The sequence below is a fragment of the Rattus rattus genome, chromosome 11 (assembly GCF_011064425.1).
Source record: "Rattus rattus isolate New Zealand chromosome 11, Rrattus_CSIRO_v1, whole genome shotgun sequence".
Taxonomy (NCBI): domain Eukaryota; kingdom Metazoa; phylum Chordata; class Mammalia; order Rodentia; family Muridae; genus Rattus; species Rattus rattus.
The window spans coordinates 67,618,473-67,634,588 of record NC_046164.1 but is presented as its reverse complement, the minus strand read 5'-3'; the positions used below and the strand labels follow the sequence as shown (position 1 = coordinate 67,634,588).

Here is a 16,116-nt window from a genome sequence, read left to right as displayed (position 1 = left end):
AGACAGGGGGAGATATAGATGAGTGGATGTATGGCTGGACAAAGACATGATTGACTAGATAAGTGTGTGAACACCTCAACTTCTCCTGCACTTCACAGGATGCCAAGTCCAGCACAGGGAGATTAGGCCAAGCTCCATCACAGGAACCACCAAACTTTAACCATGGAGATATTTCCCAGCTTCCATTTCCGTCATCTCAGTCTTCGTCTTACTTGGAAAATGACTTCTACAGCCCTGGTGACAGTTGTTACAAGCCGAAGCCCACACTTGATGACCTTGAGTCCCAGGTTCCTCACAAGGTGGCTTGAAGTAAGTACAGGTAAAATATTCATTTGTCCATGACCTGTTAACGCCGTATTGAACCATGTCTTCCTTTGGAAAACAACTGCTACCAACCACACTAGTCATAGTTCCTCATAGTTCCAAGGCTGGTTTTCCCACCAGCCCAGGCAAGTGGTATGTGTGCAAACAGCCCACGCTTTAGACTGCCAGGAACCTAGGCTCCCCCTCCTGCCATCTCTTCCAATCCACATTCATCTCATCCTTACATTCCCCCACTTTTAGCATGGGGGAGTTAGAGGCTGCATCAGATTGTAATATATGTAAGAATACATGCAACCACAAGCATGTATACATGTGCATATACAGACATGTGTATCCCAGAATGTGGTAGTAAGAACTTCAATATGGCTAATATTTTAAAAAGACTGTGGAAGTGTCCTTTAAAAACTGTATTTTTCAAAAAAAAATACCTGTATTTTTCAAGTGAACATTTTTGGGGGTTCGGGGGTCTGATTGTTTCTGTCTTAACACCCAATCTTGGGGATTTTCCCATCACGTCGTGTTGAGTGTCTGGGTGAAGATGCAGAAGATTCCACCCAGCAAGAGCCTCAGCTGTGGGGCAATCACAGAAATAATGCTTTAAAACCCTTCGTGTTCTTGCAGCATGCTGACATTTCAGAAAATGCTGACCCGCTTTCCTGCCACCTCGTTCTTCCTTCGGAACATCTTCTGTGAATTAGCCTCTGATTCATTGGGCTTTTGAAGAGATCTGTTCTCTGCTCCCAGATTTCACCCCATGTCCTTTGTCATCAAGTTGAGACCTGCCCTATTTCGAAAATTTATTATCTAACATAAACACTCTCTACCCAATTGCAGATGCAATTTGTACCCAAGGGATGGGACAACCCTTCTAAGGATAAATTGGATTCTCGTGTATCTCACTTCTCAGTTTGCACGAAGCCATAAATCTTCAGAATGCTGGCCTGGAACAAAGGAATCACAGCCCTGCAACTTTGAAATATGTTACCCTTGAAATATAATTAGAATCTTCATCCTCAATGACTGCCCACAGGACTACATATATGTGCATTATATGTATTATATATATACATACACACACATACACACACATTTACATATATATATACATACACACATATATATATATATGTAATTGCTATGACACTAAAGGACAGATAATTGGGGATAACCAGGGGGAGGTCTTAACTGTCATGCTTCTTGGCTACTTAGTTTCAATACAATTGAGGGAGAAGAGATGGAGCTGCTAAGGTTATAAATCAGGTTGTGACAGCTTTATCTAATGTTCATTAATTACTGTGTAATTGATTAATAAAATTGATTAATTACTGTATATGTTTCCTACAGATTATTCATAGCACATCACAGTGGGTTTTGTAAGAATATTTTTAAGCATAATATTATCTTCCCATCCCTGCTCCTCCTTTTTCTCTTCTCCCTCTCTCTGGTCCCCGTTCTTCTAGATACTTTTGCTTGATAGTCCATGCTACGCATACATATGTGCTGTTTTGTATCTGTATAAATCTGTGCAGAACCTATCGCACTTGTCTTCCCGAGTCTGGCTTGATTCACTCTGCATGATAATTTACAGTTGGATCATTTTCCTGTGAATGACAGTTTTATTCTATACCTGAGTAAAATTCCATTGTGTATAATATACCACATTTTCTCTACCCAGCCTTCAGTTGATAGGACTCTAGGCTGGCTTCATTTCTTGGCTACCATGAAAAGTGTATCAATAAATATGGGAGTTTAAGTACCTTTGTGGTGTGCCCAGGTGTGGTATAGCTGGGCCATATGGCAGATCTAATTTTAGTCTTTGAGGAGCCTCCACACTGTTATCCGTAGTGTCTGGTCTAATTTACATTGACAGTGTATTGAGGTTTTCTCACTTTCTCCCTCTTTCTTTCCTGACCCCGGTTTTATGCCAAGTGATTGTTTTTGTTTACTTAGTGACCACCATTCTGATCAGCGTGAGGTACACTCCCAATGTGGTTTCCCTGACAGCTGGAGCCACTAATGGGAGGATTCTCCTATGTTTATCACTGACCTTATTGAGGGGCTCGGGACCATCTCTGTTCAATGCAGCATGCGGCCTGCATTAAATATCGCATTCTGCCCTCTAAGGAGCCCATTCCAAAGACAGCAAAATGGAGACACAGAGAGGTGGAGCATTTACAGCTGTCTAAACCAAGGCTGTCTCATGCAACTCTGCTGTCTGCCTAAAGACTGTGCTTCTCCTGTAGCAAGAAAACTCATTTTACTCCGCTCCACTGGAGAGACGGCAACTCATTAAAGTGAAATTCAAAATAAAGGGAAACCACACAAAATCTGCCTCCTACCCCGACGCACCAGGAAGCAGCCTCTTGCTGCTTTCTACTAACAGGCAGGCTTCTCCTTACATAGCCGTGCAGTTTATATGCTATAATCTTCTCTGAGTTGTGTAGAAAGAATTTGCAGCACCCACCGGAGCATCCTAGCCTCACGGCCTCTTAAAAGAGTGGGCGCAGCACTAGGCAACGTTTCCCCTCAGGTTATTTCCAAATTATTGGTTATTATAAGTGGTGCTGTAACAAATAGCCCTAGGCTTGAAATGTTAGAAGCAAGCAGGGCTAGAGCCTTCAGAGTCCATTCTGATAAGTGAAATTTGCTGGTCAATAACGAATGCGTAAAAGGTGATCAAAGCTTATGCATATGTAAAAGGTGCTTGACTCTTGCATGGCCAAATGTCTCTGCAGAGGTTTGCGTGATTTCTGCCGCCGCCAGCAAACACACACTCAATGTTTTCAGAGAACATTTCTCTGGATTGCTTCACACCAGCAAACATCCTCTCTTCCACCTAGGTAAAGCATGCTGAAGGCACCCTCCCTTCTCCCAAGCGTCCTTGATCCACAGGCCCAGATCTTGCCCTTGTTGTCTGGAGTCTTTGGGATTGTGAGCTGGCTTCAACAGAACACTTGTGAGCCAGCCGAGACCACCCTGAGCCTCAGAGGGCACTCAGGGACGTCTCAGGATAGAAGGAGGAGGCGACGGACATATGAGTGAATCCATTTCCAACTCACACTACACAGACAGTGTTGTTCAATGCAGACCGAGTGACTGGATGTGATCCTAGTATTGGTTTACTGAAGAGCCTGCCAGGGAGAGAATCCCCTGGCTGAGCAAATTATTTCAGTTCCTTAGGTCATTAACTCAAAGTGTGTACACTTATTAAATACCTACTGTACTCCATGACCTGTACTGCGATGACACTGATTGCCTGCACCTGGGAACTTAACATTTTGTCTATCTTCTGTCCCTAGTGTTCTATAAAGTGTGAGCAGAGCCCCTATGGGTGCTCAAAGTAGTGGGTGCTGCCCACTTTGGGAATAGTGGGGGGGGGTCTTCAAGTAGTTCACTAGGGCTGGTCTATTCTCTGTCTTACCTGGCCCTGTCCCAATCTGGGACTCCAGGGTCTATATGTCTAGCAATGTCCAGAGACTCTGAGCCAGTCTGGGAAAGAGATCATTTACTCTCTACACAGGGAGCACAAGGATTGGCTCTGAGAATTCCTGAACACTGCCTGTAGGAAGGAGTTCTTTCCGTGTGCCAGAGGTGGTGGTGTAAGCCTGCAGTGTCAGCACTCAGGAGTCTGAGGCAGGAGGATCCTGAGTAAAAGGCTAGCTTGGACTATACACGGAGATTCTGCCTCCAAAAGACAAAACAAATAAATCCTCTTCTTACCATCAGAGATGGCTGCCTAGCCAACAGAGGTAAGCTCACCCCAGCAGCCTTTACCAAAAGTAGGGTGCTCCAACACAGACCCAAGAGACAGAGGGCCCCACATTCTAAAGTCATGGTGAAAGTCTTGAGCCTCAGTTCCCAGTGATAATCTCCAGAGCTCTGCTAGTCCTCTTCTCCAACTCCTCTTAGAACTCTCCGGACATCCCTTCACCCTTCGCCCAACTCCGGTTTTGCTACTGTATCAAAATACACTTGAAAACATTAAAGGAGACAAAAGGTTCTCAGACTTTGTAACAACACAGCAACAGTTCCTTCCACTGCCCCACCCCCTAACCCTTCTCTAGCTCAGACTCTAACTGCAGCAATGAGCTGTTTGCAGTGGATACAAGCTCTGCCTCCAGCCTGCTCACTTCAGGCGACAGCTGCCTCCTACTACTGAAAATGAACATCTGAGGAGTTTCCTCTCAGTCCTTCCGACACACTCATCATGCCTGCTTTCTTGATGAAGTAATGTTAGTTTAGTCTTAATTAGTGCTAGTAATGGTTTTAATTAGTATTTATTGGAATTAATATTTTTACTGGTATTAGCATTAATAATTGGGGCTGTGTCTCACTTTGTGGAATTGCCTGGCCAAGAACTTCTTAACCATGTTAACCAGGCTGGCCGTGCACTCAGAGATTTGCCTGCTTCTGCAGGATTAAGATTGCCACAGAATCTGGCATTTTAAAAATACATTTATTTACACGTCTATGCATGCATACACAGGTGTGTGTGCTTCTCTCTCTCTCTCTCTCTCTCTCTCTCTCTCTCTCTCTCTCTCTCTCTCTCTCTCTCTCAGACAGCTTCCAGGAGTTGATTCTCTCCTTTTCCCTAGGGGGTCCTGGTGATTGAACTCAGGTCATCAGGCCCTGTAGCAGGTATCCTACCCACTGGGCTGTTCTACCAGCCCTCAAAGGTGTGCTATAGTTTGGCTAGCTCACGTTTCAGTTAATTCTGGTGAGGGATCAAATGCAGAATGAGCATGCAGTAAGCGACAGTGCCTGTGAATGGGGATCCTAGGCTGTCCCTAGAGTGAATAACTGTCGTACTCTTTTATCACTGACTTTTAAAAAGTGAATTTATTTTCTCACCAACTCAATTCCAGAATCTACTAAATACCTCTGAATTTTAAAAAAGTACACATGGGAAAAAAATCTATTATCTAGGATATTGGTAATAGTTATTTTGATGTTCTTGGACTCACTGTTTATTCCTAACTTTCCTCCTATTTGATCGTTGCTTAATTTTCTTTTAAATTATATTTATTCTCTCTCCTCCCTCCCTCTCTCCCTCCCTCCCTCCTCCTCCTCCCTCCCTCCTCTCTCTCTCTCTCTCTCTCTCTCTCTCTCTCTCTCTCTCTCTCTCTCTCTCTCTCGTGTGTGTGAAAAGTCAACCTGTGGAATTGGTTTTCTTCTTATGCCACGTGGGTCCTGAGAATCAGCTCATTGTCAGGCATAGCTGCGGGCACCTTTATCTAGTCAGCCATCTTGCTTGCCTCCCGTTTGATGTTCAGATTGTAACTTGGGAAGACTTCCCCAACATCTGATAGTCCTTCCTTGTTATGAACCAGCTGAGAACTAATAAGGAATTGGGTGGGGACCCTAAGAGACAGTCTAAGGTATCCCAGGAAACCTCTGATGTCACAATCTCTCCTCTCGACTGAATCCATTTCCACTGACGTCACTGGGGTTGCCTGCTTAGAGGTTGAGTGCCCAGCAGCACCTGGCTGACTGGCAGAATTTTCTCAGCATTTAGTCAGTCATCTAGGTGAGCTTGCTGCCCTGTGTATGGGAGGATGGCACCTGGCTAGGACCGTGTGCATGAGCACAGTCTTCCATGCAACGTACTCCTCTCTTCTGTTTGCTGACTGGCCTGGCGTGGGAGACACTGTGGGACATCAAGATAACCCCAGCCCTTCCAGAAGGTTACCAGCCCCTGCCTCTCATTTTAGCCTATTTGTTTTTCTCCCCACCCTTCCTTCCATAGGGATTTCTGGGGATGGCTGGGGCTTTTGGGCATTCTGTAGTGTCTAGAATTTTGACTCCCTGAGAAATACACCTCAAATTTTGTATATGCTGTCCTATGTCCTCTGCACCACTCCACATCTTCCTGGCTCCCTCTTGTCTTGTGATGGTCACCTTCAGTTTTCTCCATTGTTATGAACTTTAAAACAACAACAACAACAACAACATTCTTTCCCATCATTCAGTTGGGACTTTAAAAGGGAGAAAATGTAGGGAGGTGTATGGGAGTGACGGTAGGGGTCGGGCTTCTGTGTGTGGATGCAATGGCGTGGGAGGTGTGTTTAATCTGCCTTCGTGACCAAGAAGTCCAAGACCTTGCCCTTCCCAGGTTTTTCTAGAACTTTCTAAGTTAGAAGAGGATCATAGGGACATAGTGTGAGCACAGGTGACCACAGGTAAAGCCCCTCCCCCTCTAGTTCTTCCCTCTGCTCCATAAAATGATATCATGACTTCCATTACTTTCCTGGGCTCCTCCTGGAACTGCTGCTCCGGCAAACAAACTCACTTCCTTACTGTGGTGCTGCTAGGCACCGGCCTGAAGATTAAGGTACCCACAGAGCAGAATTGTCATTTACCTACAGCCCAGACCAACAGAGGAAGCCAGTGCAAAGCACATCACTGAGCATGGCGCCGATTTCAAAGGACAAGAGTGGACTCATCGCTCCCAGTTCACAAGTAGGGCCATGTTCCACCCCTGCTGATCTGATGTTTCTGGAACCTGTTCTCTCCTAGCTGGATGTTCATGGATATCTGACAGGTGCCTCTTTTGTGCATCCTGCTGGGAGTTAATGTGGGGCAGGAGAGGTTTAAAGACGCAGAGCTAGAGTCTATGGTATCCCAGACAACCCCTGATGTCACAATCTCTCCCTCCAGGCTCAGTCATATTGTTTGAAGTCACCCCAAACACCTTTGGAGAGAGAAGCTAAGACCAAATGCTAGCCCTGTACTCTACCAATAATACAAAATGGACAGGCAGTGGTCATGGTCCACCTCCATTCAGGCCACATGGTAGCCTGCCCTCTGCTGAGAATGTAAAGACAATCTCAAAGCTGTTCAGCACTGTAGGTTCTCAGCAACACCAGGACACATCCTTTTCTGCCACGACCCACCACACTTTCCACTTGTCACCGTCCCTGTCTCCTACTGGCAGTGTTACCTGTGGATGATGTGGTACCTCTGCAGGTACTCCAGCGCCAGGGCCAGCTCACAGACGTAGAGCTTCACGGCTCCCTCTGTGAAGTGCACGTTCTGCTGTAGGTGGTAGCGCAGGTCCCCGCCCAGCAGCAGGTCCACCACCATGAACATGTCTTCCTCATCCTGGAAGGAGTACCTAGGAACACAGAAGGACACAGGTTACAGGGTGGAAACATCTCTAGTGTCCTCGGGACTAGCACTCCATTTTACAGCAAGGCAGATTGGAGCCCAGAGGGATGCTGATGTTGCCTACAGCACCATGCTGTGGGGGGAGGAGGCCAGCTGCTTTCCGATCTCATTCTGCCTCTGCACTGTGGGGTCATTCCTTACGATAAGGAAAGTTTGAGTCTCAACATTAATCCCCAGACTGTCAGGCAAACAGACTCTTAACTGGCTGGATGCTCATGGTTTTAGCTCATGCTTTAATCCCATGTTGTTACAGCATGTATCTGGGAGGTCCCCCAAAGCCCTGTGTTTTGGAAGCTTGGTGACAGGCCTGTGGCATGATTGGCAGGTGATGGGTCTTTAGGAAGTACAGCCTAAAGGACGGATGCTGTTATTAAGACAAACTTGAAACCACAGTCTCTGAAAGTCTGAGCCAATACAAACCTTTCTTCCTTTAAGGTTGATTAACTCAGGTATTTTGTCATAGCAATGGGAAGCTGACTGACACACGCTATTACAAGCTATTCATAGTCCATAGTTCTAAAGACACATCCTTCTCCCCAGCAATCCCCCGTACCCTCTGTACATGCTATTGCTCTCTGCAGGGAATTCATTCCCGGAACCCTTGAGCACGGTGATGCTCTATGACACCCAAGTCCAGGCATTTAAGGTAAGTGACGATTTTTTACTCTCCTGGCTCTTGGAATCTGCCCAGATCCTAACCCAATAGTCACTAGCCAGTGGTTACAGCCAAGTCCCACTGATGACTAACACCAAGGCCAGCCCTTTATGAACCACCATGCCCCTGAGGATGTTCTATATAACCACAAATGAGAATAGCTCAGCGAGGCCCAGCTGGATATAGAACATGAAACACCTTGGCATTTTAAAGACTTTAGGTCTTAGTGTGGAATTTAATTTTAATTTTTTTACTATTTGTTTGTCTTTGAAGCAAACAAAAACTTGAACTCATTTTTAAACTCCAGGATAGAAGAACCTGCACATATGTGACAATGCACAAGGACCTCAAGGGGCGGTCTCATAGCATCAGGCATGACAGATCACCCTATACCAATGCAGAGCTATCTGATCTGATAGCTGTCACTCTCTCTCTTCTTATAAAGCCACTGATGGCATCACAAGGGCTGTGTCCACAGCCTCATGTAACCTTTAATTACTTCCCAATGGCTGACCTTATAAATGCCATTCACATATGACTGAGAAGTAAAACTCCAACACAAGTGTTTTGGGGACACGCTCACACCAAGCAGAACTAAATGAGCCATTTGATTGTATGCATGTGCCTGTGTGTGTGTGTGCGCGCGTGCGCGTGTGCATGAGACTTTGCTACTGTGTGGAAGGCCTTAAAAGGATCCCTGTAACATGTCTTCTGTGGAAGCTCAGTTTGCATTCTGGTAGATGATGGGCCATGGAACATCACATCAATAGCCAGTGTGTCCCATATCCCATGCTCTCCGGTCACTGCATGGCTGTCAAAAGGGATCTTATTAAACATCCTGCCAGAATCCTTTGGGGAAGCAATGTTAGGTTTCACAGAGAAGCTTGCATACTGGGATGAATCCTGAAGGAGACAACCGAAACGCAAAGAGAACATCATTCAAGCAATAATTCAAGCTGGGTTGTTCTTGCTACAGATCCATATTTCGCTCCAGGCCATAGACCCTGCTTTCCCAAGGACACTCAAAGTTATTGCTGGGAACAGAGAGTGCCCTCCCATCACCCTTTGCTTTTGTGCTATTCGGTGGCTCTGTCCTTCTTGCTCCTCCTTGCACTAGAATAACAATTATGCCCTCACCACAATGCTGCACATTGTCATGGAAATGATGGGGATGTCGGATGGGAGAGAGTGTGCTCTCACACACTGACACAGACCTTCTGAGGGGAAGTTTGGATAATTAGATTCTCCTCCAAGTACAAAGATGGCTGGGAGGTATGGGGACATTATTGATCCTAGCCTGGCTGCTGAGTGGGCCAGTGTGAAGAATACAAGGCTTGTTATTGTGCGTGTCTATGTGTGTCTACACGTGTGTGCAAGTTCATGTGCACATGTGTGCACACGCACAGGAAAACTTGAGGTTACCCTTAGATGTTGCCTCTCAGGTACTATCTACCTTGGGTTCTGAGAGGCTTCCTATTATCTTGAAGCTCAGTGATTAGGCTAGACGGACATCCAGGAGGTCCTGAGGATTGCCACTCCTCACTCCCCGGTGCTGAGATTATGAGTATGTATCACCACACCTGGCTTTTTTACATTGTTTCTGGGGATAGAATGTAGGTTCTCTTGTTTACACAATGAGTGATTTTACCAATTAAGCCAGTGGCATACCTCCTATTTAATTATTATTACTTTTAGATACACTGATTTCACATTTTGTTCCTAAAAGGATCAAATGACTTCTGAAATTTACAACACAACAAAACTATCTATATCTATATCTATATCTATATCTATCTATGCATCTATCTATGCATCTATCTATTTCTCTATGCATCTATCTATCTATCTATCTATCTATCTATCTATCTATCTATCTCCAAAGTTCATGACAAAGAACAAACAAGTAACTTAAGAAAATGGGGGCTGGAGAGATGGCTCAACAGTTAAGAGAACCAGCTGTTCTTCCAGAGGTCCTGGGCTCAGTTCCCAGCAACCAGGTGGCCATTAACAACTGTTTGTAACTTCAGTTCCAGGGCAACTGGTGCTCTCTTCTGGTGTCTGCAGAAACTGCATGCACATGGCTAAACATCCAGGCAAAATACTTATAAAATAATTTATAAGATGTAAAAAAAACAGTCTAAGAAAATTGAGGTAGAGAATACCACCCCCTAATTCATGCTTAAAGATCCTTTCTCCTTGCCTAAAATGGACCTAAAATGCATGAAGCCTCCCCAGAAAGAGAAACGTGACCATAACCTGACTCATGGTTGACAAGGAAATAGACAGCTGCTTAGGAAACGCAGGACTTTTTGACTGAAACACAAGATCACTTAACTCACAGGCTATAGTATGATATTTTGACAATGTATAATGATCAAATCATAGTATTCACATGTCTATCATTTCAAATGTCTGTCACTTATGTGTTAGAAGCAGAAATTGTCTCTTCTGAGTGTCTTGAACAATGAACAGCATGCATATTTCTTGGCACAGAAACCAGATAGAAATGGCTTGCACAGAAGTTTTAGTGTGGTAAGCTATACATGACTATGTGACTAACATTGGTCAGCATAACAAATTAAAGAAGGATTTTATTTTAACCTGTGGAGTTTGACTGGGACGATTCAGTCCCATTTGGCAGATGTAGCCTTGCATGGGTGAAAGTCATGGAACATGCAAGACAAGTCCCCCATTCCAACCCCTCCCCCATTTCTGAACACGCTCATGAGGCCGAGGCTGGGAGCCACAGGCTTGGACTAACGCTTGCTCTGGAAGACGCCTTCCCTGCCCCTCAGAGGCTGAGTTGTGTGACCACTTTATGTCCTATGATAATGATAATGCAGATGAGGCACCATCCACCTTCCCAGAAACAGTATGAAATCACTTTGTTCTTCTAAACAGCCTATGGGTGAGGCTCATGATGAAGCACTGCTGTGGTTTGAGTGTACAATGTCCTCCACAGGCTTGTGTGTCTGAACGCTTGTTCCCCAACCAGGGAGGACACAAAACCTTTGAGATACAGAGAACATCTGCTTTGAAGGGAAGGGTGGCCTTCAAAGGTAACCCCTCCTCCAGTTCCAGGCTTTCTCTCCCTGGTCTGGCTGCCATGCCATGGCTCCACCATGCCTTCCCAATCATAATGGACTAAAGACCCGGAAACCATTGAGCCCAAAGGACTTGCATTCCTTACATTGGTTTTAAAACCTGATAGGATCTTAAAGCTCCAAGAGCCTAAGCAATCCTGAGACGATCCAGCCAGAAAGTGGCAGAGCTGAGGGTTGAGCTGTGAGAATCCACCTGCAGAACTCCCAGTCATGTCCAGGGCTCTAGGGTCCTTTGTTTACAGTCTTGTGACCATTCTCCTGATCTTTTTCCCCAACCACATGGTGGACCCTCTGAGCACAGGGACCTGCATCATTCAACACTGGGTCCTTGTATCTGGCCTGGTTTCAAAGAATCATACGCTCTCAGGAGGGAGCAGATTACAAACTCCCAAAGTGACTGGAGGTGTGAGGCAGACCAGCCAGTTATGTGGTCCATGGCACTGAGAGCTGTGGAGAGAGAAGGATGGGGAAGAAAGGTGTGTGTCAGAGGCAGAGCATTCTGTTCTGCTGCTGCCTATGAGACCCCACCACCCCGTGCTTCTTCCCCCTTATCAGGAGCCATAGACTTGCACCAGTGTGAGCTACCTCTCTAATCTCCCCCTTCTCACTCAGTCCGGGAGGCAGAGTGACCTATTAGTGAGCACACGCCTTGCTTGGCAGCATTCCACCTGCTCCCCCACAACTAGTTCTGGGACCTGTCTGCAGATGGCTGCCGTCTTCCAGGCTAGTACCTGGCACATGGAATGGGGGCTTGTTGTGCAACCCCCATTTCTTAAGCTGCTGGTAAGTCTACATCACAGTTGAATAAGCCCTCTAAGACTCAGGTCTAAAGCTGGATGTTCTATGGTGGCAGCACATGGACATTCCCCTGCATCTGTCAGACCCAGTCTGTCTCTGCATCTCAGCCACACTCATGGACACAGACCATCCCTCCACACTCAGCACCATCAGCTATGGACATATCCACTACCACCATCACATTTCTAGTAGACAAACCCCAAGGTCAAGAGAGGCTGGAAAGTCCTAGGCCCTAGATCAGAATTCCTAAGACATGTGACATGCTCTCCACTACCAACCTGGTGTTGCTTATGACCAAGGTCAGCCAATCAAGAGACATAACAACCTAGAAAGGAGCCAGAAAGGAGTCTCCAGGGCAAAGATAAAAGGATAAAACATAAGTCCAGTTGTCCTGTATACTCTATGAGTCATCAAGCCTACATCTCCCATGCCCAGGGCTGAGATCCAGTGACCATGCCACAGAAAGAGCATTGTTAGTAACAAGGGAAAGCGTGGAAGATTCAGGAAGGCACTGCAGGAAACCTGGAAGCTTTAGACTTCTGCCAGCCATCTGTAGCATTCATGGCATTTGCTGCATGTCTTTCCATGGTTTTCTTCCTGAGACAGAAGCCACTGAGTACCTGGAGGTGGCTCTGAGGATGTCAATCAGGAAGCTAGGACAATTGTGGGTCTTCAAAGCTCACCCTGCTCTGTATCATTACTGTGTATTGCCTGCAAGTGTAAAGAACTGGGCATTGCCTTAGATCACTCCTTACCCAGCACCACCTCTAACGGTACAGATAGAGAGGCCTCACCCATTACCCTCGGCTCCGGTGACTCTTGGCTATCTAAAGTCCTGTAAGGAAGGGCCTAAAAATAGTCTTGTCTCCGACAGAAATCCAATAATGGGATGTCAGGCTCCCTGTCAGCTCCCATTGTACCCATAGAAGGAGCTTATCAAGCCGGCATTGTGCTCCATACACAGACATCTTTAATAACATTTTTAATAACCTTCCCAATAACAAACACTTTTACTGTTTAAATTTGACTTGAGCCACAAAGTCCTCGAACTACTCAGACGTGATGGCTGCCGTTACTTCTTCACAGGAAGCTGGCTCCCGTCTCCTATCTCAGGAAGTCAAATGGAGCTGGGCAGCCATGTTCGGTCTCCTGTATGTCAAGGAGACAACATAAGGTTGGGGGAATCCTCATAAAGAACCCAGAAATCTTATAAAGAGGCTAAAGTGACTGAAAGTATGTGGCTCTCACTGTCTACTGCTAGCTGGGAACCTTTGCCTACTGCTTGTCTACAAATGCAGATTTTCTCGTGTCTCAGTAGTCCCAGGGCTTACACGTTGTCCTATTACATATTATACCGTGATTCTGAGCCTTCACGCAGTTGGCATAGCATAGGCAAGAAAGAAAAGAGAGGAAAAGCTGTCTCACCCAGGATATTAACACCTCTGTGTCACACCTGAGACCTGCTGTGAAAACTACCCATCCTCTGTGAAGACACCATCCCAAGACGAGCTTGGTGGCACAGGCTTTGAATCCAAAATGGAGGGCCAATGCAAGTGGATGGCAAACTGAAGATCTTCGTGGGCTGCAGCATCCGTCAGGGTCAGCCCAAGTGAAACCCTATCTCAAAGGCAACAAGCGAAGCAAGGGATGAAGCTGAGGTAGAGGGCTTACCTAGCCTCAGCGAGGCCCTGGGTTCAAGTCTAGTACTGAAAAATGAACGAAAATGATCAAGAACAGATTTCCTATCGCATTTTATATGGAAAAAATTCGGTCTATTCCTCATCAATCCAAGTGTCCAAGTTTTTTTTTTTTTTTTTTTTTTTTTTCTTTTTTTTGGAGTGGGGACCAACCCAGGGCCTTGCGCTTCCTAGGTAAGCGCTCTACCACTGAGCTAAATCCCCAGCCCCAAGTGTCCAAGTTTTAAAGGTGCAGTGAAATTATGTTATAATATCAAAAGTAGGGCAATGTAAACACAAAAGGCCAAAGGGCTATGGTTTAAATGGAAGTGTTTGAACCATTTCCACCCTCAGAACAAAACACTGGAGTTGAGGGTGTTTGGGGGGTTGTGGTGACATAACAGCGCTCCCATCAGCTCTACCTCAGGCCCACAGCACCCCCTTAGCAATGTGTATTTAATGCGACTTTTCAAACTAATGACCTCACTTGGTTCTGACATGTCACTACTTTGATTTTTGAATGTAATTTGAGGCTTGCTTGACATCTTCTTGTTAAAAATAATGTGTTCTGTTCTGGCATTGTAAATAGAACCCCCCCCTCCCGTGTTAGCAAGAGTGGAAAAATGTACTGTTGGCTACAAATGGGGTTGAGCGGTTTGAAATTGCCTGTGCTCCTCTGATTTTGACACAGAAGTGGCAATTTCACGTGGCTTTAATCCAACAGAGCAATTCCCCATTCAGGCACTCCAGGAACTTCCCTGAGCACACTGAGCAAGGTGGAGATTTCCCCAGGAGGCTTGGGAGCCTCCCAGATCAGCCTGCGGGTTCCCAGACAGCCTTTATCCTGCTCCTGCTGTGATAGTTTAATCTATTTCTTCTTTTCATTTCTTCCTCCTTTCTGTTCCAGTCTTGGGATTGCTGTAGCTGCTGGAATTTTACCTGAAATCCCCCCTCTACCCTGTGTTCATATCTTTGCTTCCCATCCCATCATCTTAGCTCATCTTGGAAGAGCTTAAACTTCTGCTTCATGTTAGAACCCCCACCCCACTGTCCTGACACCTATGATTTTAGGCCAGTCTGGGCTTTTTTTCCCCGCTGCCCTACTTTCCTGGTCTGAAACCATCTGCAGATCCAGTGATTTGATGGAGTTTCTGTTCCTCACAACACATACAGATCCCTCAACAGAGCCTCGAGTTTGTCCCCACTAGTTGCCTTTGTGATGGATATTGGCTGTTCTCACCTCCAGTGTTTAAATTCACCTAGGAGATGAGGAGGTACAACTGTGGGGGTGTTCATGAGGGCATTACCAGGGAGGATTAACTGAGGAGAGAGGACATATTTGAATGTGGGTGGTCCCATTCTGAGGCCTGGGTCCCAGTCAGAATAAAAGAATGGAAGGGAAAGCTGGTCAAGATTCTCATTCTCTCATTCTCTCATTCTCTCATTCTCTCATTCTCTCATTCTCTCATTCTCTCATTCTCTCATTCTCTCTCTCTTTTATCCCTCTGGAAGACCAGTTCCTTCCCGCCTAGCTGTTATCAATGGCCTATAGCCCTTCATCCAGGAGTGTGGCCTTTGAGAGTTCCTCTGTCCACACTGGCATGCTAACTGGTGGTATCAGTAGTCAGGTAAGAGCCTGAGGACCAGGACACGTGGTGCTTCAAGACTGTGTCTTCTACATATGACAGGGAAGCTCCCAGTGAACTCGCAACAATGTGGCTGCCTACAGGGCTGCTTTTACATTACTGCAAGTTTGTTAGTAGTACACGTTTTCCTTATTGAATCTGTTCTGATTTTCTGTTCCTCCTTGTGCAAACTTTAGTGGTTTAAATATTTCTATAAATTTACCTAATTTGTTTAATTTCTCTAACTTGGGGGCATAGAATACTTCACATTATGTCCTTATGGTCCTGCTATTTCAGGCAGCAATGCTGTTTGGCTCATTTCAGGGTTGATAATTGGAGCATTGTTCACTCTTCTTTTGCCCAGCCTCTAACTGATGGCTGATGATTTTATGAATACTTCGCGGAACCAACTTTTAGTTCTATTCATTTCTTAATTAATTGTACATTTTTCTACTTGGTTAATTTCTGTTCCAACCTTAATGTGGGAACATTTCCTGGCTTCCTTTGTCATTTATTTCTCCTCTAACTACTTAGAAGTGTATTCATACACAGTGTGAATTTCAAATAGTTCCTACGTTCATCTTTGTCATTAGAGAATAATCATATGAATTAAATCATTTCAAATCACTTTCTGTCTTATGGCCAAATGTTTCTGTTCTTGAGAGTGTTTCATGTGCCCCTCATTTTCTGGTTTGAGATGCTATTACATCTTTTCTTCCCTTATTTATGTAGGAGCAGAGGGGAACACCATCAATAATATAAATATG

The 16,116-nt window shown here is 45.4% G+C and overlaps 1 protein-coding gene across 1 annotated transcript in view; it reads right to left on the bottom strand.

The window, feature by feature from the left end:
* Positions 1–16,116, bottom strand: part of Stk32b (serine/threonine kinase 32B) — a 238,002-nt gene that overhangs the window by 73,077 nt on the left and 148,809 nt on the right. Inside the window, 1 exon segment of the mRNA XM_032916591.1 lies at positions 7,265–7,438. Coding sequence (XP_032772482.1) covers positions 7,265–7,438 — 174 coding nt within the window.